At 41.0% G+C, this 27,311-nt stretch overlaps 1 protein-coding gene across 1 annotated transcript in view; it reads right to left on the bottom strand.

Annotated features, from left to right (window-relative positions):
• The window catches only part of NEK10 (NIMA related kinase 10), a 139,093-nt gene that overhangs the window by 72,469 nt on the left and 39,313 nt on the right, over positions 1–27,311 (bottom strand). The window contains exons 7-22 of the mRNA XM_015562099.1: positions 21,698–21,739; positions 20,399–20,477; positions 19,203–19,270; positions 18,360–18,439; positions 16,962–17,048; positions 14,358–14,582; positions 11,350–11,489; positions 10,254–10,315; positions 9,451–9,528; positions 7,087–7,151; positions 5,665–5,767; positions 5,440–5,568; positions 4,778–4,915; positions 2,817–2,862; positions 417–538; positions 180–282 (exon numbers count right to left, since the gene is read on the bottom strand). Coding sequence (XP_015417585.1) covers positions 180–282; positions 417–538; positions 2,817–2,862; positions 4,778–4,915; positions 5,440–5,568; positions 5,665–5,767; positions 7,087–7,151; positions 9,451–9,528; positions 10,254–10,315; positions 11,350–11,489; positions 14,358–14,582; positions 16,962–17,048; positions 18,360–18,439; positions 19,203–19,270; positions 20,399–20,477; positions 21,698–21,739 — 1,567 coding nt within the window. The remainder of the gene's footprint in view (positions 1–179; positions 283–416; positions 539–2,816; positions 2,863–4,777; positions 4,916–5,439; positions 5,569–5,664; positions 5,768–7,086; positions 7,152–9,450; positions 9,529–10,253; positions 10,316–11,349; positions 11,490–14,357; positions 14,583–16,961; positions 17,049–18,359; positions 18,440–19,202; positions 19,271–20,398; positions 20,478–21,697; positions 21,740–27,311) is intronic.

Raw genomic sequence — 27,311 nt, 5'->3', positions numbered from 1 at the left:
AGTCATATTAGCCACATTTCAGGTGACCAACAGTCACCTGTGGCTAGTGGCTGCTCTATAGGCTAGTGCTGATGATACAGAACATCCCCATCAGCACAGTTCAGTTCCATGGGACAGCTCTGCTCCAGAATATAATTCAGGAATTCTGAAATTCAAATGTTTAAGATGTTCATACTCACTCACTGTTACTTTGTCCTTATCCCCCAACATGATGTTGTTTGGAGTCAGATCTCTATGGATGATTCTCTTCTCCTTGTGCAAGTACCGAAGAGCTAAGCACAGCTTGAAACAGCAAAGACAAAATTTTATTTCCCCAAATATACATATAACCACTGGTGAATACTACACGCAACTCTAAAATATCAGCTCGGATCTTCACCGATTTATAGGAAAATTTAATGAAAATAAACGTGTACCTGGATAAATATTTTCCATAGTCTTTCTTCAGTAAAATGAAGTTGTTTTTCCTTCAAAGAACTGAAATGTTCTCCAAGAGGGGCTCCTTCTATAAGCTCCATAACTATATACAATCTATCATCTATAGAAAGAAAGAAAAAAAAAAAAAACAAGAAAAAGACAATAGAAATTTAAGCTCAATAAAGATATTTCGGAAACACTTGGGAATTAGAATCTGAGTTTCTTAATAGGTGTGTAGCACTAAAGAGTTAGAGATGCCTTAAGATATGAATCCACTCAGCCCTGGCGCGGGTGAGAGGATGGAGTGGGGGATCTTGGGACAACTGGAGCCCAGCAACAGTCTCTCCCGGCTACAGTACTAGTTTACACTGGCAACCACTATCATTTGCTATGTACACTGTGACATGGAATGGTTGGGAGGCCCCCAAGAGAAGGAGCTAATGATCTCAAGTCATGGAGGATTCCCTGAAGAACATGTAAACCCACTTCATCTCGACAGTCTAATATTTACGCTTAAATCAAGCCAGCCATTCAGAAAACTGCATTTTAAACTGCATTGTTTGTAGTCTCATAGGGTTACCTTTCTGACTTTTACAATGGAATCACACCATGGCCTTGTAATGAATGACAGAGTTGAAATACCACCCAGGATAGAAATTTCTGTTATGCCCCTCAAGAGCACAGAAAGCTGCGCTTCTCCTGGTTCCACCCGATGGACACTGAAAACCTCACAGCTAATTGTGTTCCTCTCCCTGCTGTGGATGCCAAGAAACAAAGGAGAAAATTCTACTTCCTCCTTCAAAACTAATACGAAACTACTCCCAGTGGTATGCACTGTGTATCTTTTGTGAAGTTGATGATTTATATAGAATATGCATGTAGACAATAGTTACAAAAACAAAACCATACTACACATGTTTTGCAACTTGTAGTGTTTTGTTATGTGTCAGTATACATAAATCCATGCCATTCATTCTGTTGGTTACATTAGTATTCCACAATACAGTTGGATCATAATCATTCTCCCAATCATTATTTAATCATTCTCCCAAGGATAGACATTCATATTGTTTCCAATTTTTCATAATCTCAAGAAATATTTTCTCTGTACTAACCTTACCTCTAGCTTTATTCTTCATTTTCTCACCTTTTATTTCCTTTTTATCACAATTTTCTACTCTGTTTTATCACATTTTATGTATTTTTAAATCACTTCCATTTCTTTTTGGAGGAAGTTAGGTTGCAAAAAACACTTTGTGTTGTTTTATGCTTAAGACACGTTGTGCCACTTCAGTACAAGTTAAGAGCCAATCTAGATCTCTGTGTGATAGGATATGCATTAAATCACAGGAAATTATTCTAATATCAAGAACCAACAGCCAGGGGTGCAGGATTTACTGGAGACTTTGGGCACCAAGTTCCTCTGAGTCATCCAGGGGGAGGGAGATGGGTAAAACCATAATATGTCACAGTACATGACAGGTCTGCTAAACAACAGCAACTGTGAAGAGGCAGCGAGGAAGCCCCAATTGTTGTCTTATATTTCTTAAATCTTCCTTCAAATGGAGGTTTACTGTGAAAGCTCACGCGTGACGTACTAAGGCTTATCAATACTTATATTACTGCAGCCAGAGGCCCTATGCTGTTTTGAACAACTGACTGTTTTGGCTGCATCTCAACACCAACCCTGCAGAAAGAGCCTGCCTGCCTGCAGCATTGGTCAGGGTTCCATCACCACCTTGTGGCAACTAGTTGAACTTCAAGTAAAAGAAATCAGACAGTCAAACCTCAGAGGGAAAGTAGGGGAGGGGAAGGGGAAGGGGAAGAGATCAACCAAAGGACTTGTATGCATGCATATAAGCCTAACCAACGGACACAGACACCAGGGGGGTGAGGGCAAGAGTGTGTGTGGGGGGGGGCGGGGAATAGGGTCAATGGGGGGATAAGGGCACATATGTAACACCTTAATCAATAAAGAAAAAAACCTCAAAGCCAGCCCTCTTCTAATTTATTTTGGAGGTGAAAAATGTTATCTAATTCAATAAAAACAACTTTCAATTATTTTTTCTTAAGAAAGCCACTATCCTTAAGTTTCTTCTCTACAGATCCAAAGTCATTTTTATGTGTATGAAAATAGCTGTAATAGCTATTTTGGTTTATTCATTCAGTGTCTCTCAGATGAGGGTCTAGGTACTTTATATGTAACTCTTCAGGTCCCTGATTACATCACTGTTCCACTCATCAGGAAAGTGATGCACAAGATTGTCAACTGTCATATAAACAGCAAAGAAAGTAAAGTAAATAGGTGATTGAGCTTGATTTTTTTTACGTTCTAATATGCAAATATGTAACAAAGATACTTTCCCTTAATTGGAAATATCATGAAAATTCATACTTACTTTCCAGAAATGTTTTGTAATAGCGTACAACATTGGGATGATAAAGCTATAAGAAAATAAATAACAAGCATTACACTACTTCAAAATACAAACTTTTTCCATACTTCATAATTGAAAACAACAAAGAAAGTGTTGTATTTATTTGTATTTCTAAAACTAAGCATTTTAAGTTATCTAGTGGGGTGGGAGATGTGGAGAAGGGTACAGAGGGGATAAATGGTGATGGATGGAAACTTGACTTAGGGTGGTGAACCCACAATACAGTGTAGAGATGGTATGTTCTAGAATTGTGCACCTGAAACCTGTATAATTGTGTTAACCAGTGTCACCCCAATAAATTCAATAAAAAGTTATCATCTAATTCAGATTTTTTTCTTGATTCTTTTGACCCCAATAAATTCAATAAAAAGGGGAAAAAAGTTATCATCTAATTCAGATTTTTTTCATGATTCTTTTTATATGCTACTTACCAAACTAATCTGAAAATAGCATCCTCCTATAGCCTTATCAAATAGAATTAAACACTGATTGTGCTTATCACTTAAATTAAACTAAAACAGAGAATGGTAGAACTAGAAGAAACCTTAAGAAATCATTTAGACTGCCAGGCCCAATTCCACACACAGAATGCAGAGGGAGAAAACAAAAATGAAGCAATTCATGGTGAATACAGACCTCCTTGCTCTTTACCTCTCTTCACCACCTAGGTATTTACATTCACTGTTTGTGTCTATTTACACTATCTGTGCCCTTTTATGCTCTCCAAAATGATTAGTAGGAAACTGAAGTGAGAGTTATTAACGCTGCTAAAATTATAATAATTGACAAAAACTCTTTTCTTGACCCTGATACTTTCTTTTCTTAGGAAATGGACTAAAACAAATAGTCTACCTCATCAACTAGCGAGGCCACAGCAGGTTTTAAACAATAGGAATCCAGGTAAGCAATCAGAACCATATTCTATCTAGACCCAGCTCACTGGCCAGGACTCCGCCCAGACTTCAGTTCCAATGAAGATACTGGATCAGCTTAGGGCAGAAGCCACGCTCCAGCCTGTGTTATAATGAGACAGCACACTGCTGAAGGCTAGGCTATCCTAAGCATGAGCAAACTACTACTATATAAAGGTCAGTTATAAGGAAGCTAGTTAGGATAATATTTACTATAATTTGCAAATTGGAGTAAAGCTGTAAATATCGGTGCATAAAGATCATCTTATTCACGGTGACCGCTATGTCCCGGCACAGACGCTGTGCAAACGTAACTAGTGGAGAAGGAAGCGCAGGCAGTGGAGGGCTCTCCACGGGCCTCATAAAAGAACAGCGTCCGAAATGAACGTACAAGGAAGGAAAGCTGACACAGAAACCCACGCATCCTTGGGTCCCAAAAAGAAATCCCAGTTCTCTTCTGACATGTTTATTCCTTCTCCCCAAACAAACCTTCATAATGAGAGTTAATTGACGTGTTACATTATGTCAGAATATCCTGCTCACGCTAATAAATAACAGCCCATCTGGAAAAGCCATATTTTAGACTTAATAAGCCATATTTGAGGAATGTTAACAGCTTGGTTCCATTGACAAGAGTCAGGGCACTCTTAGTCATATTCTGATGCATGTAACTAAGTAACCAAATATTCTACAATATAAGGAGAGAGAAATGGATATGTTCCCAATGAAAAGAGAAGGATTTTTTCATATAAGAATCACTCTGTGCTGTAAACTCTAATGTTCTACCCTCCCCACCCCCTTGCCCTGATATAAACTGCAGAACGTGTTTCTATGGTTCAATGTCAAGCCTTAGGAGAAAAAAAAAGCTGGCTGAAATATCACCCACTTAATATGAATTATTTTAAACAGTAGATCTTAAACAGCCTGGAGAAGAATAGCATAAAAACTTTATTTTCTTTTGATGGCATTTATTTAAGGGAAATACCTTCATAAACAAGAAAAAATATTTACCTGCTCTTTAATTATGGTTAATTCAGAAACAATATTCTTCACACTGCTGTCTCGATCTGTTTTATCCTTTCCAAAGGCTGGGTTATGTAAATTGACTTCTTTCATTGCTAATAGATTTTGACCACTACGCTTCCTAACCTAACAAGACAAAAAAAAAAAAAAAAAAAAAAAAAAAATGAGGTGGAGGTAGAAAGGGGAGGAAAGAGATACATTAATAAGATCACATGATTAAAGCAAGTCATTTACATAAGTCTTGGAACTTTTCAAATTTTTTCTGTATTTACACTAAGCTCAGCTCAAACACTGGTATCTCCCGGGTCAATCTGCAATACTGCATAGGATTTTACTGCGTCAATACAGAAACACTGGTGTGAATTAAGAGAATATGCCATGCATGGGGACAAGCCATTGTGACTATTTTTTATGAGAGATTAATGATGGTTTTTCTCTTCAAAAATCAGTCATTAATTTCTAAGGCTGAAAGTTAAGATAAGACAACACTGATGCAACTATACGGTGGACAAAAACAATCTAATTTTTATATCTATTTTTCACTACTTTTCTATGAGGGAGCTCCAACTCAACTGAGTGTGGGCATGCACGTGGGACATAATGGTGTGGTTGGGGCCATAAGAAAGGTTGTTCTCCAAGGGCAAAGTCACCTTGTAAACACAGCCGAAAGCCCCACTTCCAAGATGATCCAAAATTGCGTAGTTGCCTATATATTTCGAAGGAGCTTTATTCTGATTAATACTTTCAATATTTTCAGCAATTTGCATCAGTTCATCCTCCTAACCAAAAAAATAAATAAAAAGATAGTGGGTTGCTCTGATAAATTCCATCCTGACCACATAGCAGCCTGCCAAAATTTTAAACTCACGACTTACCACTAATAAATTCAACCTTGAGACCAATTCTTCATAAGCACTGATATCACGCACGTAATGTCCTATGTCAATGAAGATCTCAAACAAGTCGGTGGGAAAAAGTCTACAGGGAAAAAAAACACATGCACACTGTTGCTCATTCCTTCCATGTTGGATCTAGCTCATTCACAGATTAATTAAAAACACTTCACTTCCTTAAGTTATGGACCAAGTGGGAGGAAATACCAGCTTATCTCACAAAAGTAAATTATAGCCGCAGTTCATAAAGGTAAGGAAAACCAATGGAAAGTTTAGAGATCTGCTGTACAGCATTTTGCTATGGTCAACAGCACTGTATTGTACCATTAAACATTAATTAAGAGGGTATATCTCATGTTATGTGCTCTTTATTACAATAAAAAAATAAATATGATACAGATTATAGAAATACCTTATTGTGAGATATTTGGGGGTATAGGTATTAAACATGTTACAAAGGGATGTTTACTGGATGTTTATTGAGTACTGGGCATTTTCATAAATGCTATTAGATTCAGTCCTCATATGAACCCTAGGAGGTAAATATTAACCCAATTTTTTAATGTCTTATGAAGATAAAATAAAAATACAGGTAAATGAGGGAAAAAACTGAGAGATTTACCATAATTTCCAAGGTATTGGCTAGATATCCACTCAAAATGGATGATTTGGGGCCTTGAAATTAAAGATTTTAATAAATGAATAATTTCCTTTCCTCCCCGCCCCCTAAATTCAAGCACCGTATGGAAATAGAATAACAACATAAAATGCTCCATGCTTCTAAGCAAACAATATTGCATTAACTCAAGCTTTTCTTTCTAGCCTGCCTTATCAATAACCTTCCTGTAAGATCTTGGGCCTGTGATGTTGACTAACCAGCTAAAGGGCATGCAGACCACACCTGTAGGGAACCAGGGTCTGCTTCCCCAGGTGGTGACTTTTGTCATGCTCACCAGCACAGCCTCCGGCCCAAACACATCAGCCTCCTCCCCTTCCCATAAACCCCTACCCTCTGGCAGACATCCAGGCAAATCCTCTTCTTTCTGTAAGAGGAAATAACTACCTCAACTGGAACTTATGAATGGGCTAAACCCAAGCACAGGTTTTAATGCCATCCGTTTAAAATGTTCAGGTCTAAACAGAGAGAAACTAAAACGACAGCAGCCGCATGTCATTAAGGAGAGCTGGACTAATATCATGACTCATGCTCTTCCGTCATGTTTTTCATTTTCAATGTTAAGATATCCCTGGGGTAGCTCAGCTCTCTCTGTGGATACCCCGAAGCCTGGAGCCCCGGGTTCTGCATTCTGACCCATCTTCCCTTGCTGTCTGCATCGAAGGCAGCTACGTGGAGACAGGTCAGTCTTGGGGGGGCTGGTCGCTTACATTTCTCGAAGCCCCTACCTTTTGAAGAGCGGCCTGTTTCTTTCCATGCTGAAGAGAAACCTCAAGGCTCTGAAAGCGTAACACTGGAAAAGACAAGGACGTGTGATTCCCCAAAGGCAGCTCCAGAAATGGAAGAAAACCTTGCAGGCTAAACTATCAGGAGGCAAACGTGACAGTGGTTTTATGAGTGTGGCTGACCTACGTGGGAGCCAATGCTTGTTTTAAAAGAGCACTTATGTCGCAGAAATGCTAGGGATCTTGGCCGGGGTTCACTCGGGACTTGGCACGCATTCCTTTCTAGAAAGTACCAAGTGAGCACAGAGACAAGAAGGAAAATCCCTCCGCTGGGAAAGCCAAGAGTTCGAGGAGCCCCGGGAGCGGGGTTGGTTTGGTTTCCAGCCTGCCACGCATGCCTCCGTGTTTACATGGGCCCCGTGAGAAAATAAACGCGAGCCACGATGACACACAGAAATAGCCGCGGGCACACTGGACTCGGACTTGACAAATTGGTCTCTTGGGTCAAGAGCCTTCAGCGTTCCCCGAATAGACCGATATACAGCCACTCCTGTGACCACTCACAAAGCCTGTGAGACTGGCCTGGGGAAAAAGACACGTCTGACATGTGGCAGCGCCGAGAAATGAAAAGACAGCCTCCAGCCTGCGTCTGCACCCGCACCACAGGCCGCCCCTTGGGTGGCCCGGGTCTGCTGAGCTTCAGTCTGAAATCGTTTCAGAAAATCAGTGATCTGGATGCAGTGGAAGGTTCACACACACACAGCTGCCCAGGGGAGCCGGACGGGTGAAAAAATGACCTGCAGGAGCCGTGAGGGTCGTGGCAACTGAGAGAGCGTGGAGAACACGTGTGTTCCTCGAAAGCCATTTCAATGTGACTTTTTAAAACCCTCTCCTGTTTCACAAAACGCGTCGACAGGATGGGTTTGACTGTGTCTGTGCTTGTTAGGTCCATGCGCTAACTCCAGGGAATTCTGTTAGCAGTCACTCCCCCGAAAACACGAATAGTCCTGGGCCCAGGGCTGTGCCTCTGCAGGCACTGAGAATATTCACTCCCACGCCCTGTGTCCTCCTCCGTAGCTCCGCAAAAGCTGTGGCTGCCGGCCCTGAGACCACCCAAGGCTTTCTGCTAGGTTTGCCCACCGTTCTGGGAGATAGCTCTTCAGTCAGATTGGAGGCAAAGGAGGTTTCGTACTTTTCTAAATGACTGGGGAATTTAGAAAAGTACGAGCTGCAGGTACCATAAAGGCTTATTTAAAATCTGACTTTATCATTCCAGTGTCTTCAAGCGACCCCTGATGCCCACTCCTCAAAAAAGCACACAGGAGTCCAGCCAGTGTAGCTCAGTGGTTGAGCGTTGACCTATGAACCAGGAGGTCATGGTTTCCAATCAGGGTGCATGCCTGGGTTGCAGACTCAATCCCCATTGTGGGGTGTGCTGGAGTCAGCTGATCAATGATTCTCTCTCATCATTGATGTTTCTATCTCTCTCTCCCTCTCCCTTTCTCTCTGAAATCAATATATATATACTTTCTTTTTAAGCACACAATACCTCACATAATATGTCCCCATCTCATCTATGAGGCCTCACCTCCAGAAGTACCCTCTCCCCCAACCACACACCCAGCTTCACTGAGTAGCCTCAGCACTGAACTGGAAGCTGTCAGGCTCCCACACTTTGCACATACTGTTCCCTCCATGTGGATGCCCTTCCACCCTGTAGCAGATGCTATTGGTGCCCCGCTCATATCCCTGCGTCCATCTGGCAAGTCTTTCCTCATCCATCGAGATCCCTTTACAGCAGTGGTTCTCAACCTTCTGGCCCTTTAAGTACAGTTCCTCATGTTGTGACCCAACCATAAAATTATTTTCGTTGCTATTTCATAACTGTAATGTTGCTACTGTTATGAATCGTAATGTAAATATCTGATATGCAGGATGGTCTTCGGCGACCCCTGTGAAAGGGTCATTTGACTGCCAAAGGGGTCGCGACCCACAGGTTGAGAACCGCTGCTTTACAGGCTTTCCTTTGTAAAGGTGAAATGTTAGTGACTGGGGTCCGTGCTTGATTTTCAACTCATTCTTTTCTGCTACTCAAGCAATACATGTTCTTTAAAAATAGAACTAACTGATAAGCAAAGAAATGTCTAAATAAAATCACCTAATTCCCTTCCGCAGGCAAAGTAAAGTAAGCCTTTTACTCTAACAGCATTTGCTTCCACACCAGCCTCCCTCACCAGGTATTTTCCCTCCCAGTCAGTGCAGGGACCAGCCCTAAGCTAAAAATTATAAAAAATCATAGATTAGATTATCAGAGTTTCCCCACATTTTAGTAACTTGATATTGAAGAGCAACAGAGATGTTTGTTACCTGTAGTAGATTAGTTTTTACTGCATTCTTTTGTTTGTTCGGTAAAATCAATTTTGCTATGGTATACACACCATTCTCCTGGAAGAATAAAGGGCATGTGGTCAGGGACCAGGGACAATGCCACCGAGACACACAAGCATAAAGAAGCAACTGAACAATCCCCCAAACTGATGTCATGTTATAGTTAGTATACTCTGGGAGCTTCAAGTAAATATGACAGGACAATACTAAAAGTGTCAGTGGATCTTTTACATACCAAAGACTACAACCACAACCTTAAAACTTCAATTGTCTTTAAAGATTATAAATAATAAAGTATATCAATCTAATACTTTATGAAATACTTTAGAGTAGGGGATAGAAAGGTACGTAAATATCTCTTTAATCTGTATACACTGCCTTTTAAATATCTAATTATGAAAGGTAATTTCTCCTTTTATAGTTTTTTAATAAAGTAATATATCTGTTAATTATTATGGAAAAATAAAAGAAACAAGAATACTAATTGTCAGGGATTGTGAATAAACACATTTTTACATTTAAAAACTAAAAAAAAAAAAAGAACAAAATGAACATTAGTCATGAAAACACAGTTAACATCTTTCTAAACTTCTGTTCTTTTTAAGCCAAGCAAGTTAAAAGAAGGATAAGAATAAAAATGGAATTCTATAAGTTAAATAAGACATATTAAAAGATTTTAAAACCATGTGATGGGATCCCCAAAGCTACGTTCTGGGACACAGAGTTGGACCGGCCCAGGGAGCCCCCCCCCCCGCCCCCCTGCCGGGCAGCGGCGCTCATACCTGAACCACCTGGTGTGCGTTGGTGTCGTTGAGCACCAGCTCGGTGAGGGCTGCACAGCAGGCTGGAACGAGAACCGCCAAGGTCAGGTCTCATCACTGCGACTGTGGGACCGCATGGCACGTCACCATCTAACTCCAGGGAATCTGTCAGCAGTCAGCCCCAGAACACACACCTTCCTCAGGCCCGGCTCCAGGGGAAGGGGACTCTCCTCTGTATGTAATGTGTATGCACGTACAGCCCACAGAAGCCTTTTAGTGAGCACTTACTGTGCACCAAGAGGCAGGGACCGGATCTGTCTGGTTCACTGGAATCCCCAGTGCCAACATGTGCCTGCCATTGAGCAGGTGCTCAATAAATACGCCCACACTGGTTGAATGAATGAGTTCTTTAAGAATATTACCCAAACTGACCCTTATAATCAGAGTATGCGCAATGATTACCAGTTTTACTGATGAGAAAACTGAGGTTATGAGCCTAGGCCACAGAACTATTAAGTGGAAGGGGCCAGGGGTCCGAACCCAGCCTTCCCAGTAACAAAGCTAACATCTGCTCTCTTTCCGTCTGACCTTTCTGTTGACCTCTTGGTGTGTGTAGGACGTGGAAGGGGGAGGAAAGTTTGTGCTGTCATGAACCTGCAAGTCCAACACAGGTACCAACAGGTTTCGAACATCCACATGGATTTAATTTCACTTTTTTAAAAACTTATAAATTATGCCTAATTAATACTATCATCCTAACTTTATAAAGAGAATAATAAGCCTTAGCCAGTTTGGCTCAGTGGATAGAGCACCAGCCTGTGGACGGAAGGGTACTGGGTTCGATTCTTGTCAAGGGCACATACCTCATTTTCAGGCTCCTCCCTGGCCTGGGCCCTGGTTGGGGCTCATGCAAGAGACAACCAATCAATGTGTTTCTCTCACATGGATATTTCTCTCTGTCTTTCCCTCTCTCTTCTACTCTCTTTAAAAATCAATGAAAGAAGATCTTTGGGTGAGGATTTTAAAAAATAATAAAAAATAAAAAATAAAGAGAATAATCAGGCAATAAATATTAAACAGTACCTAACAGTAAAACATAATAATATGCTATAAATACCTGCTTGAAGAGAGAAAGTATTTTCTTGTATTTCCCGAGGGCTCAAGTCTTCTGACAAATGGAGCTGCTGGATGCGGCCTGCCGCATTCGCACTGGACAGGCTTCCAATGGAAGAGCGATCAGAAACAAAATTCCTATCTCTGGAAGAGAAAAGTTAGTGCACAGATCAGTTTAACAACTCTCCTTCCTCGTCAGTGCTTTCTGAGTCTTGTTGAAGAAGTCTTTGCATGAAGGGGCCTCTCCCAGGTCATGAAGTTTTCTTCTGTTATCTTTATTGTTTCACCTTCCAATCCACCTAGAACTGTTTTCTTGTATATGGTGTGAGGTAGGAGTCATTTCTTTCTTACATTCCACCTTTTCTTTCTTTTTTTTTCTTTCTTTCTCTAAGAATATGATTACTGAACTGACTCGGCACAATTTATTGAAAAGACTGTCCTTTACCACTGTTCCCTTTGGCAACTTTTGATCTTGAACTCTATCCTGCTGCAGTCAATTCACCTGAATGCATCTGAGTCTTCATCATGTGCCTTCTTTTTCCATGAAATTCCAATCTTCATTTATTTTAGAAAAGTTATTTTGTATTATATCTTTGAAATTTTTTATTCCTTTTGTTTTATTCTCTAATTCAGGAATGTCAATCAACCCTACATTGACACCCCCTCTTCTGCTGGACAAATCTTTCATTCTCTAATTGCTCTTATTCCTTTGTCTTTCTCCTCTGCAATATGTGTAATTTTTTTCAAGCTTGCTCATCCTTTTCCTAATTCCAGTTTCTAGTGAATTTAGCAGTTTTGTGTAGGTTATTCAATCTTTGTCTTCTTTCCTAGCTTGCAACCTCTCTCCTCCCCTTTCTATTATCCTCTCCTCTCATCTTTAATCTCATTTCCTAAACTTCCTGTACTGTTTAACATCTTTGATAAAATAAAACATTTGTTTTTCTGTTTATATAATGCAACATGTAGAGTTTACAGTCAGCCAGGCTTCCTGTGGTTCTGGGTGAAGTCCGTATTGTTTCTCTGAGGTATTAATCAATTGTTGTGTGCGGCGTTAATTTCCCGGTGTTTATCTCTGCCGCCATCTTAGTTTTCTTCCACAAGTCTTTTATGTCTTTTATCTGCTTTGTTCCCTTTTGTTTTATGTGGCACCATATTTTTTCATTTGTTTATTTTTTGACAGCAGCTCTGCCTGGATTTCTGTGCCTAAATATAATGTGGATAGAGTCTCCCTCATCATCTGGATCCACTGGTGACTGCAGGTGAATGGGTATGAACAGGCTCCCTGGAAACTGCCCTGACAACAACACCTGTTCATACTCAAGCCAGCAGAAAACCTGGCAACCTCCATGCCTCGAACCAGCTCGAGGCAGCTCAGGAGCAGGCACAGGCTCTGAAAGGATATTGTTTATCCAGGTGGGGTAATAAATTCTCCCAGAGCACTGAGACATATTTCACATAGAAAAAGTGTTGACATCTTTCATCTTCCCAGAAGAGTATTCTAACATTGCACCATATAAATGGACTGGGAAAATACCTCGTTAGATGTGAAATAACTCTTTTCTCTCAAGGATAGTTATGGCTTGAGCCAAGGAGGAAATATGGTTCCTTGAGTTAAACTCAGTTCTATGTGGTAAAAGGATAGGTTTTTGTCTTTGAAGTATTGCTTAACTATTATAGAATTTAATTTCATCATCACGAAAATAACTTTCCCCGATGAGGTAACCCATAGCTGTTGTAATAATTATATTGACAAGTAATAATAACCACTATCGACATCACCATCATCATCCTATAAACTAAAGCAGAAACAAAAGTTTCTCAAATGTAATTATGTTGACCAAGGGATTAGCTTATTATGCCATAGTACTAATGAAAGATTTATAATTTGTTCTTTAAAGTATTTGAGATCTTTATGTGATATTCAGGAAAACAAGTAAGTTGTCTACATTTTTTTTGTATTGGTAATGACAGAAATCGCTAACAAAGCTACAGTTCTTATCTCTACAGTCAGTTCTTATGCTTTGGAATGTTCCCTCAGGAAAAAAAAAAATGAACTGATAACATGTAATTCTGCAATATCCCTAGAGGCATTACAAACACAAAGTCTGAATAATATTGATTTGATAATATCTAGTCATATTAAAATTAATAGGTCACTCTGCTTTTATTAGCATGGGCTTTATTTATATGCCACTGATCACAATGTGAGCCCTTTCAGCAGACATATTTCTTTGCAACTTTGATTTATGACCTATAGAACTGAATTATGCTTTGTAATAACTCTAGGTAATAGAACCTTCCCACTGATGGTACCAAACAATGTTGTTATTCAATATTTCCATATGTCTACTACATGTTATATAGTAGTTATTACAACATCAAGAGAATTTCAATTTGAAATGATTTTAACAAACTCATATTCATGGTTCATGCCACTGGAATTCTGTTTTTAAAAGACAGATAATAAGGGTCAATCCACCTAGGGCACCACACTGAAGATTAGAGAGAAAGAAGAGTAACTGGACCAGGGTCAGAACCATGGCGATCATTTGATTAACAATATTTTCTCCTATTTTAACTAAATATTCTACATCTGTTCCTTAAATGTAGGCTTTGCTTTCTCTTTGTAGGTGAATGACATATATGCACACACAGACATCTTAGTAAAATGGTCATTATTGTACTTGTTGGGATTACAACGGGCATATACTGATTCAAGGAAAAGGTGGCAAGACAAATGTTTTCAAATTTGGGTTACTGAGTTTCCATTCAACCTCTATTTGCAGCCTGATGGCCTCCTACCTGCCTGGCACTGTGCTGGGGGCTGGTGATGTAATGATAAACACTTCGGGGCTCCCCAGGAGCTGAAAAGGCAGATGCCCCCCACATGGATTTAGAGCGTGTTTGACTGCAAAGCATGAATGACAGAGACCAGGAGGGAGTGAGCTGAGCACGTTTCCAATCTGCAGTCAGTGACTAGGGCAAAGTGGGCCAACGCCCACCCTCACTCACCCTCGTAAAATATGAAGCAGCTGCTTGATGCCTCCCCAAATGCGGATTTCCACACTGGTCTCGGGGTCCTCGCAAACCTGCACCAGGATCCAGACCACGCTCCAGAGCAGCTTCAGGTGGTCAGAGTGGAGCAGGCTGAGGAGCACGGGGATCCCTTCGTACAGCTTCACCTGCTCCTTCACCTGGGGCTCGGCACAGAGGAGGCGCAGCAGCTCCGCAGTCAGCCTGAGGGGCAGGCGGCGAGGACGAGAGTCAGGCGGTAAGGGGTCATTGACTACATCTAGACTAAAGCTATCCCTGCATGAAGGATACGTCTAAGGTTTTCTAAACCACAGGCCAACATACATTTTCTGTGAAGGGCTGGGCCACAGCCAAACGTTTTCAGCTTTGCTGGTATATAGGCTGTCACAACTACCCAGTCATGCCAAAATGTGCAAAAGCAGCCATAGATAACCCATACAAAGAAATGGGGCCTGGCGGTGTCTCAATAAATCTTTATTTACAAAATAGGCAGGGGGCCAACTTTAGCTTTCAGGTCACGGTTTGCTGACTGCTGTTCTAATTCTCATTGTACCCCCATTGGTCTGGCTAAAAAACTTCTAACCAGCAAATCGGTGTCAGATACATACAATGGGACCTGTAGTGTGCTCAAGACACAAGAAATATAAGCTTTATCCTGGTCTTCAGCAACTTACTATGTGGTTGCAAAAATAAGACATTAATACCAAATGGCAAAAACACTGTAATAGAGGAGAATTAGCCAAGTCTTTAAAGATAGTTCCACAGGTACTCACCGCACTGTGTCTAAACTCAAAGACATTATCCTCCTCCCCAAATCGGCTCTTCCTCTTTTGTCCCTGATCTTGATTCATGACACCATAGAAGAGTGGAAATCATCTCAACCTGCCACTGCCAATCAAGAGCCTTCAGTGCCCGTTTCCTGGGCAACTGCTGAGATCAAATCTCTTGTAAGTCGTGCAGCTAGCTAACCCCACAGCACTTCCCATTCTTGTAATATTTGATTATGCTCCAGGTATAAGCCCCTCTGTCATCTACATCTCCCAACATTCTCATTCCCTTCAAAATTCCTTTCCCCTGAGGCAATTTTCCATAGCTCCTCTCCCTCCTCACTTTCGTGCTGTGACATTCAGAACATGTGTTCTTTGGTAAAAAGGATTCTTTACCTCTCAGACTTTCTACACAACACATTCCTTCCTTGTTCTACATGGATCTTGTGCAGCTGTATTCCCCACCCCACGGCCCCCACACCCTGCCTTCAGAGTAATCTTCCCCCCAAATAAACCCGATCCTTCTTAAAATCTTTCTGTGAGCCCCCTTGCTATTCATGATAAAAAAAAACAAACACTCCTTCTTTAGCACAAAGAGCCCATCATGACCTGACTAATGATGTTTTATTGCTTTGGCCATAAAATATGGACATTAATGGGATTACTGTGCAGCTCAGATGAGTGAACACACAGAAGGATTTAGAGCAGGGCCTAACCAAAATTAGCTGTATTTTTAATGTGTCATTAATACTGTCTAGTCTAGGTTTCTGGCACTTTCCCTCCTGCATTCTTGGCTCCAGCTGTGCCCGACCATGCAAGATCCTCTAACACATACCATTTCAAGTGGGAGCATATTCTGTTTCCACTCGCTCTCTCCCTCTGCCTCGATCACTCTTCCTGCCCTTGGGAAACCGCGTGCCTCCTCAGAGGTTCTGCTCTATGCTCCGGCGCACCAGGGACCACACCACGGACCTCACCACGGACGGTGCTGTGGCAAAACCGCTGGTGTGCGTGCCTGTCCTCCTCTCCTACACTATTCACTCGTATCTTGTTCATCCGTGGTTCACTAACATTTGTGCGGAGGCTGTTAGTTGGGTGAATGAGTTCAGATAGCCAAGTCTTTAAGGATAGTTTGTAAAAGAATGATAAAATGGCTTTAAAGAAGACCTAGGGGGATTTACAATGAATTTAAGTGTCAGAATTCTATTACTTGACTTTCTGTTATCTATTTTGCCTCTTTAGAAAAATTATTTACTTGACTACATATCAAATGATTTACTTGGCTGCAACTCTATTTAAAGACAAACTAATAACTATCTGTATATAGTAATTCTTTAGAACAATATGTAGTTCAAGTGAATGATTTAATTTTACACTGATTTCTGTTTTGAGTTATAAAAACAGGAGGTCAGGAAACAGGCCAGTACCTGTCTTAATTTATTTTACTGGCCTTCAGCAAGATAGATTTAAGCAATTAATCATTTCTTCAACACACAATCTGAAATTACTAAAAATAGAGCCGTGTCAGATTTTCTTTCCTTAAAGGGACAAGATGTAAAAAATGCAATAAGAAATATATTAAAGATGTGATCATAAGATTTATACAATTTGATTCTATGCCCAGATCTAGAAGTAATATAAGACTAAAGAAAGATAAATCAATACACCACTTTGCCCTACTTACTTCATATAAACTTAAATAGAAAACAAATGCAAAGCTGACTCATGATATTCAGTTAATAATGTAAAAAACATGAGATAATAACCATTTTCATCGAATATAAGACATTGCCTTTTTCCCTGTGAACAATCCTACCTTTTGGAAAGTAAGTCATATTCATGTAAAATCATCAGCAGATTTTCTACAACGTTGAGTTCACTTATCTTCTCCCTACATTCTGGACTACAAATTGAAAACTATTAGTAACTACTAAAAACATGGTTTACCATATTCATTTATTTAATATCCCAGCTCTCATATTATCTCAAGAGGAAAACAAAATGCATTATAACTCCATGGGGCAGGGCTGCATCAAATTCCAACATTCAATTAACATTATAGGTCATAAATCTGTTTAATAATAGTATGATGATAACTTAATTCCTTTTCTGCAAAGGGAATCATGCGGTTCACCAAAAAAGTAATGGGCAGCACTATTCACAAGAGCTAAAATATGTAAATGAACTATTTGTCCTTTGACAGATGAATGAATAAGGCAAATGTGATAATGATTGAATATTATTCAGTCATGAAAATAAGAAACATGTATGGACATGGAGGGCATTACACTAAGTGAAAGAGCCAGGAAGAGAAAGGCAAATACTGTATGTGGAATCTAAAAATAGCATCAAAACAAAAAAAAAGCTGATCAAGTAGAAACAGAGAATAGAATGGTGGGTGGGTACCAGCGTCTGGGAAGAGGAGGAAATGGGAATATATAGGTTAAAGTAAAGGAATAAACTTGCAGTTATAAGAAGAATGAATCCTGAGGATCTAATGGTGACTACAGGTACTAATATGGCATTGTATACTTGAGAGTTGCTGAGAGCAGATCTGTGTTCTTATCACACACACAGAGTTAACTATGTGAGGTGATAGATGTATTAATTACGTTGACCTTGGCATTATTCCACAATGTATATAAATCATCATGTTGTACACTTTAAATACAATTATATTTCAACTGTTTCCTATAAAATTGGAGAAAAAACTCAAAGAGCAAAAAAAAAGCAATGATTCACTTATTGGCATAAAATATACTTTAGCTCTTTTATTTTAAGTAATCACATCTATAAGAGGACAGGTTTTTTAGGTTTTTTTAAGGGTAAAATTGTTTGAAAATGTTGTAGATGTCAAAATAAGTACACAGGAAAGAATGGGAAAAAAGGTTAGGGAAATTTAATGGTCAAAGAAATACTGTAGTAATTTTGAAAGTAGAAGTAACTAAACATTGAATGAAAGACTAGGTAAATATTTCTGGTTAGGGGAAAAAAAGAAAGAAAAATTTAAACTGTGATTTGCCTTTCCAACAGCTTAAAATTTAAAATGATGCTTTTCTATACAAAATCCTCTTAAATATATATGTTAATAGAATGCCCATGCTTATTTTTCTGAGTAGGTAGCAAAGTAACTAGAGAAACTAATCTATCTGGTATCTCTGCCACCTAAATTGCTACAGTAGTAGAACTGGACAGTACATCAAAATACACTTACCTTTCAGCCAAACTAGCCAGAGCCAGAAGGGCACCCAACAGAACACTGGTATCTCGGGCACCGAGTAAATTTACTAATGTCTGAAAAAATGAAGTAAAAGAAAGTGTAATTGCTTAAGTACCACACGCTTCTTGAACAGTATAATGTTTCCATGTAAAGATCATAAAGGCTTAACCTCAGAGGGAGTTCTGTTAGAACAGTGGTTCCCAAACCTGGCTGCACATTAGAATCACCTGGGAATCTTTGTAAAATCCTGATTTCTGGGCCGCATCATTAGTAACAAAGAAACAGACTTTCTGGAGGATGAGGCCCAGGAATCAGGATTTTACAAAGATTCTCAGGTGATTCTAATGTGCAGCCAAGGTTGAGAACCACTGCTCTAGCACCTTGTAGCCATTCCTTGCCCAGGACAGAAAGGAAAAGGGGCCAAGCCACATAGCCAGCCTGGTTCTCACACTTCCTTCTATTTCTTGTCTTTTCAAGACAAGAGCTGTGATCTAAAAAGTCTTCTCTCTGGTGCCACATGGAATGTATTTCTATGAATATACACATTGCATCTGTTTATTTGTAAGCGTGCACCTAGGATCAGGGCTTTGCAACATTTAAATTAAGTAATAAACTTAGCTGGTATTAAGTGATATTGGGCGGGCGGATTTCAGAAACCCCTGATTTGCTCCCTGGGCTGATAGAGAATATGAGAGGGTTAGCAGAGATTTACAAATTGAGGCTCGGTTAGCAGATCTGAGTTATAATGACACAGAACTTGTCCGCAGGGCGCTCAACCCTGCGCAGCGTGAGCCATTGCCACGTGGAGCTAAGTCTTGGCTTCCCAGGACCACTCACCTTGTGGGCGCCGCTTGTGGTGACCCATTCTCTTTGGTCTTTGACAGCAGCAAGCTTTTGGAAAATATCTATAAAGAAAGGAAATAACTCAAAGAGGGATTCGGAACTTAAGGAGGGTGGTACTCCTAGCACCGCACGCCTGAAGCATTGACGGACAAGCAGAGAAAGGGCACTGGGAAAGGAGATAGCACGGAAGGAACAATGGAGGGAGGAGGAACTGGGTGATGTGTGGTTGTTTTTTAATTCAAGAAGTACCTCTCAAGCCCAGCTGGTATTTATTGTATCACACTATTATCTAATGAAATAAGGGAAGTAGCAAAAAGGCAAAGCTTTCCTTCCACCTAAAGTTAAATGAGTTTCTTAACTTCATTTTAAGTCCACAGTGAAACCTGTCTTTCCAAGACCCTCCCCATAAAGATGTCAGCTTGACAGAGAAGGGAAGGGAGGCCAGCAGATGTGACAGACCCAGCAGGAGTCCTTGGCTGAGGGAAGCGGTTGTTCTCAAAAAGCCTTCCTGATGCTCAGGGCTCACCACCTACACGTCTCTCCCTGTAACTGAATCAGGGTGCTGTCCAGTAAACAGACACGGGCGGGAAGCCAGCCTGCTCACAAGGAGAGTGGGCTGGGTGCCCCCACAGCAGGCAGGCTCTGGTTGTCGAACCCGAACAGGATGGAAGGTGGGGCTGGGAAGAGCCTCCAGAGAGAGAAGGCTGGGTGACCAGAGAACAGCTCACCACACAGACCAATGATTTCACATTATTGTTAATCACACTAAGGCTTTTTCTTTTATATGCTTTTGATGTTCCAAATGTTTGGGGGTAGGCATCATTATTAACCTAACTTTATAGATGAAAATTGAATAGCCTCCGACATATTAATAGGAATTAGAGGAACCAAAAAAATATGTTTACCAAAATCTGCTGGTATGGAAGTCTCTCTTGCAATATATAGCGAAAGCTTGGGCTCAATGAAAATATTCTTAAATGTGAAATTGGGCTTTTCAAGGTAACAGTTGTGATCTAGAAGTCTTCCTTCGGGGCATATTTTGGCACTGACTATAACAATTGGCATGGAGTCTCAACACATAAATGTTCCAAGTGTCCCTTTTCCTGCTGCGCTGCAAACACCGTGTTGCTTATGCTGCACGTGCAGAGTGGGCTGTGCCACCCCCCCGCCCCACCCCCGGCCATGCTTACACGTCATGTTGACCAGCTTGCCCACACTGTGCTGCTCCTCGCCGTAGCTGAGGTACTCAGTGGCCACGATCTCCATGTACTGCAGGAGGGACCAGACCAACAAGTCAGAGAAGACACCAAAAGCACACAAGCAGGTGACAAGATTGTGCACTTCTAAAAATGAGCTGTAGGTGGCGCAACAGATTCACCAAATAATAGCGCTTCCGGGCCCATTGAATTCATTCAAGTGCAAACAGGTGACTGCATTTCTGCATTCTTTGCCTTCTCTTGCATGCCCTGAAGTTAGGGAGGGCCCATGCAAAAACTGCATAAACTCTCAAAAGTCCCCCAATAATTTGTAGATGAATAGGTTTGTAGTGTAATTTAGTCTCCAAGTATAAGATATAAATAAGATGTATAATATGTAGTAAATAGAATTTTATTCCTTCAATGTGACTTTTTAGTAGAATTTAATTTCTGATATTATAATGGAGGTTAAAGTGGATAAGAATGTCATTTACAATTTTATGAAAGACTATTTCATTAAATGAGGTAAATCTCCAGCCAATTTTTTAAAACCTTAAAAACAAAAGCTAGATCCCAAAAATGAAAATAACATAGATTTAACATTAAATTGCCATTAAACTTCATCTTCCTTTAATCATTCAGAGTGAGTTTTGAGGGCCACAGATGTATGAAAACCATTTTTCTGTACATGCTATGGGTTTGGGGAGAATGGACTGTTTCAATTCAATGCCATGCCATGCCATGTTTTAGCAAATTAACAAACCCAAACATTTGATGAGCTCAACACATGTATTCTCCTGCTTACTTTCCCTCAGTAGTTATCAAAGCTGAAAAATAAATGAAGTTAAAATCATTCCTCACATTGTCATTTACTGGGTAAAATTTTAGTGAGCACAGTAATTCTTTTCAAAACCGTGAGAAAGTTGCGAACAGCTTCATCGCCAGTATTTTCTCCCATCACTGGGTACGTGCAGCACTGAGGACTGGGCCTGCCGGCCAAGGTCTATTTCTTTTCATTACTAACTAAAGACATGTGACCTTTAATAGCACTTTCTCGTTTCAACAGGCTAGGTAAAGTGAGCCCAATTAGCCAGAACAAAATGTCATGGGTCCCGCCCTGCCCCGTGAGTATCCTGCCTCACACTCTCACTTATTAACCCTGCCTACTCCTCCCCTGGGCAGGCAGCCTATGGTTTGAAAAAGCCATCCTCTGTCACACACCTATGTAATCCTCGCCCAAAGCCATGGCGCAAAATGGAAAGGCAAGACCAGCCATTGCAAAAGGAATCTTACCTGAGCTAGGCTTTCAATCCCATCCAAGCTGTAGAGTATTTCCTAATAAAACAGAAACAACAGAGCATACATAAAAGATGGGGGGAAAGTTGTACTTTGCATGCAATTTCTTCATTAATTCATAAGATTTAGAATTATTTTATGAAGGTCCACATTCTAACATCAATGTGGAAAACTTGAATGCCTGTCGTACTACATTTAAGATAAACTATTAATTAAAATAATGAAATTTGGATTGAGAATCAGAAAATATAAATATGCTTATAACTTCAGCCAGACTCCTCACTTTTTCACCTTCTCCAATGTCATCAGAAACAGAGCTCAAAGGAACGGTTAGATATTGCTCCCTTTAATCCTCTCATGCTGCAGATAGGCCAACTAAGACCCAGAAAGGTAAGCCACGTGCCTAAATGACAAGCCACGATAAGAGTCCAGGATCACCAAATTCCCAGACCCTTCCTCTGGGCTTCAGCCTGGTCTGGGGACTGAGTGGAAACATGGAATCTCCTGCTGACTCACACTGAGTTTCAACAAGATCAGACAAGACTGCAGGCTTCTCCTTAAAATGATTAGGCTAATGGTCTTCTTAAACCTATGCTCTGAGCCAGGGTGAGCGTCATCTTTGCCAAATGTCTCCCAACACAGGTCTTAAAATCCAATTCCCAGTCAGAAGGCACCTCAGCACAATCCCAAAGCTTCCTGAAAGTGCCAGTGAGGAAGAGGGGGAGTGGGAGGCTGGAAACTAGCTTGGAACTATGAATAGGAAGTGTCCTCGGGTGGTTCACACTGACATTTGTTTTCAGGCCAGCGTAGTTCAGGTGGCCCTCACCTGTTTAATTAAAGCTGTATTGACGTCTCACTTCTTACTTAACATGCACACAAGGAAGTTATTTGAAATATAAACATCAGCCATCGGTCCAGTTCTGGGAAGTGCAGGAGGCTGAGTACACGAGTGTGAGAGGGAACAGTAAAGTCCCGCCAGGAAGCTGTCTGGGGGAGCAGGTGGGGCAGGTGGAGGACAGGCATGGGCTCTCAAGGCCTCCGGGGTCAAGGTTTCCTTCTTCTGTGCGAAGTGAATTTGGAAACATTAAACATATCCATGTTTAAATTAAGAGTGAAGGGACATTTATAACTCAATTAAAAATAGTTCTGTGACTACCTAGTCATTTGAATTTTCTCCATTGCTATTCATGCCAGAAAAGCTATAATTAAAGAAAACAGGAATGTTGTATACATTATCCCTAGTGATGTTGGGATATTTTATACATATAAAAATAGAAATAACATTTTAAAACTATTAATATTTATTCTACAATTATTTTTTTTCATTTCTGTTATGTAAAAGCCCTGGGTTAGGCTCTAACGAGGACACAAATATGTAGATGGCAGAGGCCTACTTCCTGAACTTCAGGCATAAGGTAGATACACAGAGAACTGGAATTTAAGGCAGAATTTGACCAGTGTCATAAGAAAATTATTCACGAAGTGCTATGATACTCCAGAGAAGAGACATGTGCTATTTTGCTGAGAAGACTAAGGGAAACTTCATAATAAGAGTGATGGGCTCTGATGGGCTGAGAAAGATGGGAAAATCTGCTGTGAAAAAAATGGGGAAACAGGGGAAGATAAAGGAGATTCCAAGCAAAGAGAACAGTATGCTCCAAGGTGCATAGAAGTTGTGCAGAAAGAACATCAAGATGTTCCATAACTCTGCAAAGCACCTCCATAACTCCAATAAGGACACTCTTGGGACTAATGTTAGAAAAGCAGGGTGGGATCACACCGCGGGAGGACTGAGACAGGAGCCTGGATTTGGGCTTCCTCATGTGGACCAGGAAACCCAATGAAATGTGTGAACAAGGGATTGATCAGAATCAGCTGTAAGGGCTTCCCCTCTAGTCTTAGAATGAACTGGAGAGGCAAAGTGTCATCTGGAAGCCCAGGTGGTTTGCCATGGCAGTGGGAAGGCAGATGGAGAGACAGAGATAGTCTTTGAAGTGGTATGAAGAGGAAGACACATTGGAAGAAAGAAGAAGGCATCACCATATTAGAGCATGGGTGACGGGGGACAGGGCCATGATTAACAAACACCAAGAGAGAGAGAAGACTAGACGAGGTTAGAAAAGACTTGATTTGGATACGTTGAGTTGCTGATAGGATATATAGGTGGGGAAAAAAAGTACAGCAGGCCATGAAAAATGAGATAAGGGCAAAAGGTTCAAATCTTGGAGTCGCTGACATGAAGGAGATTTAAATTTGAATGAGAAGACACCAAGGAAATTTGAAGACACCAAGGAAAAGAATGATGTTTAAATGATTGGTCATGGTCAAGTTCATTTTTTAAAAATTTTGTTGTTCTTATTTGTTTTTTTAAGTTCATCTTTAAATGTTTACATTGACGAGAAATATATCAATCCAAAAATTAATGTTAACAATATGGGTCTACGTCAGTGTTTCCCAAACTATGTCATGGGGATGATCATTCTAGTCTGTGCAGTGGGTGGTATTATAAATTCTACCAAAAAAGAAAAAGTTTTGTGATCAAATTCAAATTAGCTTGGGAAATGCTAGGTGCTAGATTACACAGAGTTTAACAAAGTGCTTCATCATAGGACACCTCAGAGCTTTTACTATGCTGCTCCAATGGGAGTCCTAGAGTGCAGCCTTTCCTAAACATACCCGTTGGAACACAATTCTGTTCACAGAATTTAACCACTGGGAAGCACAGTTTGAGAAGTGCTGTTATGAAATATAAGAAGGGCAAAGAGGTCCTGGCCAGATGGTTCAGTTGGTTGGAGCATCGTCCCATGCACCAAAGGGTAACAGGTTCAATTTCCTGTCAGGACACATACCCAGTTTATGGGTTCAATCCCCCGTCGAGTGTATGTGGGAGGCAACCAATCCATGTTTCTCTCTCACATCAATGCTTCTCTCTGTCTCTCTCTTACTGTCTCCCTCTTCTTCTCCCTTCCTCTCTCAATAAAAAACATATCCTTGGGTAAGGATTAAAAAAATAATTTAAAAAAAAAATTTTTAAAAGAGCAAAGAGAATTTTGTTGCTATGTACTTAAGACTTCACCCTTCATTTATGAAATAAACATTCCGCCCCCTCCCATTCTCCTATGGAGACTGGAGCAAGGCCAGGAGATTGCTCACAGACCCATGGTCGTCCTTGTATTTCCTTTGGTTACACCAATGGGATTGCTCCAACCTGAGAGCATCAACTAGAGAAAAGCAAGACCACAAAGTATGCACATACCTGGGCTTGACAGCTCTGGTTACTGATCTGAAAAGCAAACATGGCTGCCTGTTTAGAGTACAGCGACGCCTCCTGCTTGCCCTCCAGGCCTCAGTGTTTTCTCCCTGGTCACAGCCCAGAGGGTCACAAGACTGGGGCCTGTAGTTCTGAGCCTAATGACCTGGAGAAAGTCCTTTAGTGAATCAGACCTCAGTTTGATGTGCAAAATGTGAGCAAATGTCCTTGTTCTGCCTATCCCGAGTTTTTCCTTTTATTTAAAAAAGGGGGGTGGGGGATACAATAATATAATACAGATAAAAAATATGCCTAAAAAAATGGAACACACTGCATGCCAACATGGGTGTTGTTAGTCCACCACTATTTCTACCAAAATGTCATTGTCATTAGACATGCTCATCCTAAATCAATGCTAAACACCCTGCTGATTGAGTCCTTGATCCTGAATCACTAACCCGATCATTTTCTGTGTTAACTTATCAGTGTTTCCAGCTGCTGATTCCCCCATCACGATTTTAAGATCCCTCTATGCACTGGCTTTCACTTATCTCCCCAGGAGTAATAGTAACCACTCTTCTAAAAGGTTTGAGGGAGAATTGAAGAGGTCCATTTGAAAGTATTGAATATAATGTGCTACAACAGTGCTTCTCAGACTCTTTGGTCTCTGTACCCCTTTACACCCGTACACATTCTTCAGAGCCCCAAAGACTTTGCTTATACGGGTTATGTCTATCTACATTTACCACATTAGAAATCGCAAGTGAGAACTAAAACACAAGAGCGCACAGCACATGTTTCATCAGCCGTCACAGCCATGACATCATCACGCAACCTGCAGCCTCCGGGACACCGCACTGCACACTTGTAAGGAGTGAGAGCGAAGGGGCAGATGATACCTGAGTGTTGTCTTGAAGACAGTTTTGAACCTATGGAACCCCTGAAAGGATTTCAAAGACCTACACCTGGAGAACCATTACGCTACTGTGTCACCAGGATGGCTGTCCCCATCATATCACTGGAATTGTGGGGCTTAAATAAAGAGGAAAGTTTGAGAATGCAGATATGTGGTTGGGAGCAAAGAACAGCAACAGCAACAAAAAATGATAGCTGAAGCCAAGAGCTAGGAAGATGGGGAAGAAGATGATAAAGAAAAGAACTTTGGGCCCTTCCGGCACAGCTCAGTGGTTGACTGTCAACCTATGAACCAGGAGGTCACGGTTCAATTCCCAGTCAGGGCACATGCCTCGGTTGCAGGCTCAATCCCCAGTGTGGGGTATCCAGGAGGCAGCCAAAGATTCTCTCTCTTTGTTGCTGTTTCTCTCTCTCTCCCCACTCCCTTCCTCTCTGAAATCAATAAAAATATATTATTTTTTAAAAAAAAAGAAAGAAAAGGACTTTGGGAAAGTTAACATTTAGAAAAAGTAGAATTTAAAAAAGGAGCAAGTACAGTAAGTAAAAGAGAAGAAGAACAGCTGGGGGATGGTGCAGGCAGAGAGTGCGGGACAGGCATGCCCTGCTGCAGAGGGCTAGGGAGGGCGAGGCCGAGACAAGGCCGCTCCGCTGGACTGTCTTCTCACTGTTGCTGCTAATGTAATTGTAGTTTGGAGCTTTTAAGATTTTCCCTTTATCCTTGATAAGTAATGTGCTGCGGTTTCACTATAATGAACACAGCTGGGAATTTATCTTTATGCTGCTTGGAGCTCCGACGATACCTGAAACCTCACATGTCTGCCTTTAATTAAGGAAAACGCTAAGCAATTGTGGCTTCTCTTTCATCCAGTGTTTTCTTGCTGGAATCTCCATTAGGCATAGCTTGAAGCCGCTGTACTCTGGCAGGAAAGACTCAACCTGCAAGCCACCAGCTCGCAGCCTCTGGGTGAAGGAATGATGATGGAAGCCTGCCACACTATGGACTATTTCAATGGCTTCCAGAGAGAACCTTGTACACAAAATTCCATGTCTAGCTAGAAAGGAAGTGGGTTCATGTCCTGACCTTTCAAAAAATGTAGTGATGACGGTAAGATGGAAGATTGGAAGGGATAACAGATCAAAAAGGGGGTATTTATGATAAAGGCAAACAGAGGGGGCGCCACTGACACCATAAGAAAGAGAACAGATGGGAGGGTAAGCCTTGGCAAGGACGGAGGATGTTTCCTTTGAAACAAGGAGAGAAGTAAAGTTGCATGATAATCCAAATATTTCAAGCAACAAAGAGGAGGAAATAGGAGTGCTCCCACTGGGATGTCTTCAGATTTCCCTGTAAAACAGATGTACGGTGATGAGAGTGACAGGGGCAGGAGGCGGTTTGGGTGTGAGAAGGGGAGATGGTTTGGAACAGCCGCTGTGGATCCGGCGATA

This window comes from Myotis davidii, unplaced genomic scaffold (assembly GCF_000327345.1).
Source record: "Myotis davidii unplaced genomic scaffold, ASM32734v1 scaffold1910, whole genome shotgun sequence".
In the NCBI taxonomy this organism is placed as follows: domain Eukaryota; kingdom Metazoa; phylum Chordata; class Mammalia; order Chiroptera; family Vespertilionidae; genus Myotis; species Myotis davidii.
This window is presented reverse-complemented; position numbering and strand designations above follow the sequence as displayed.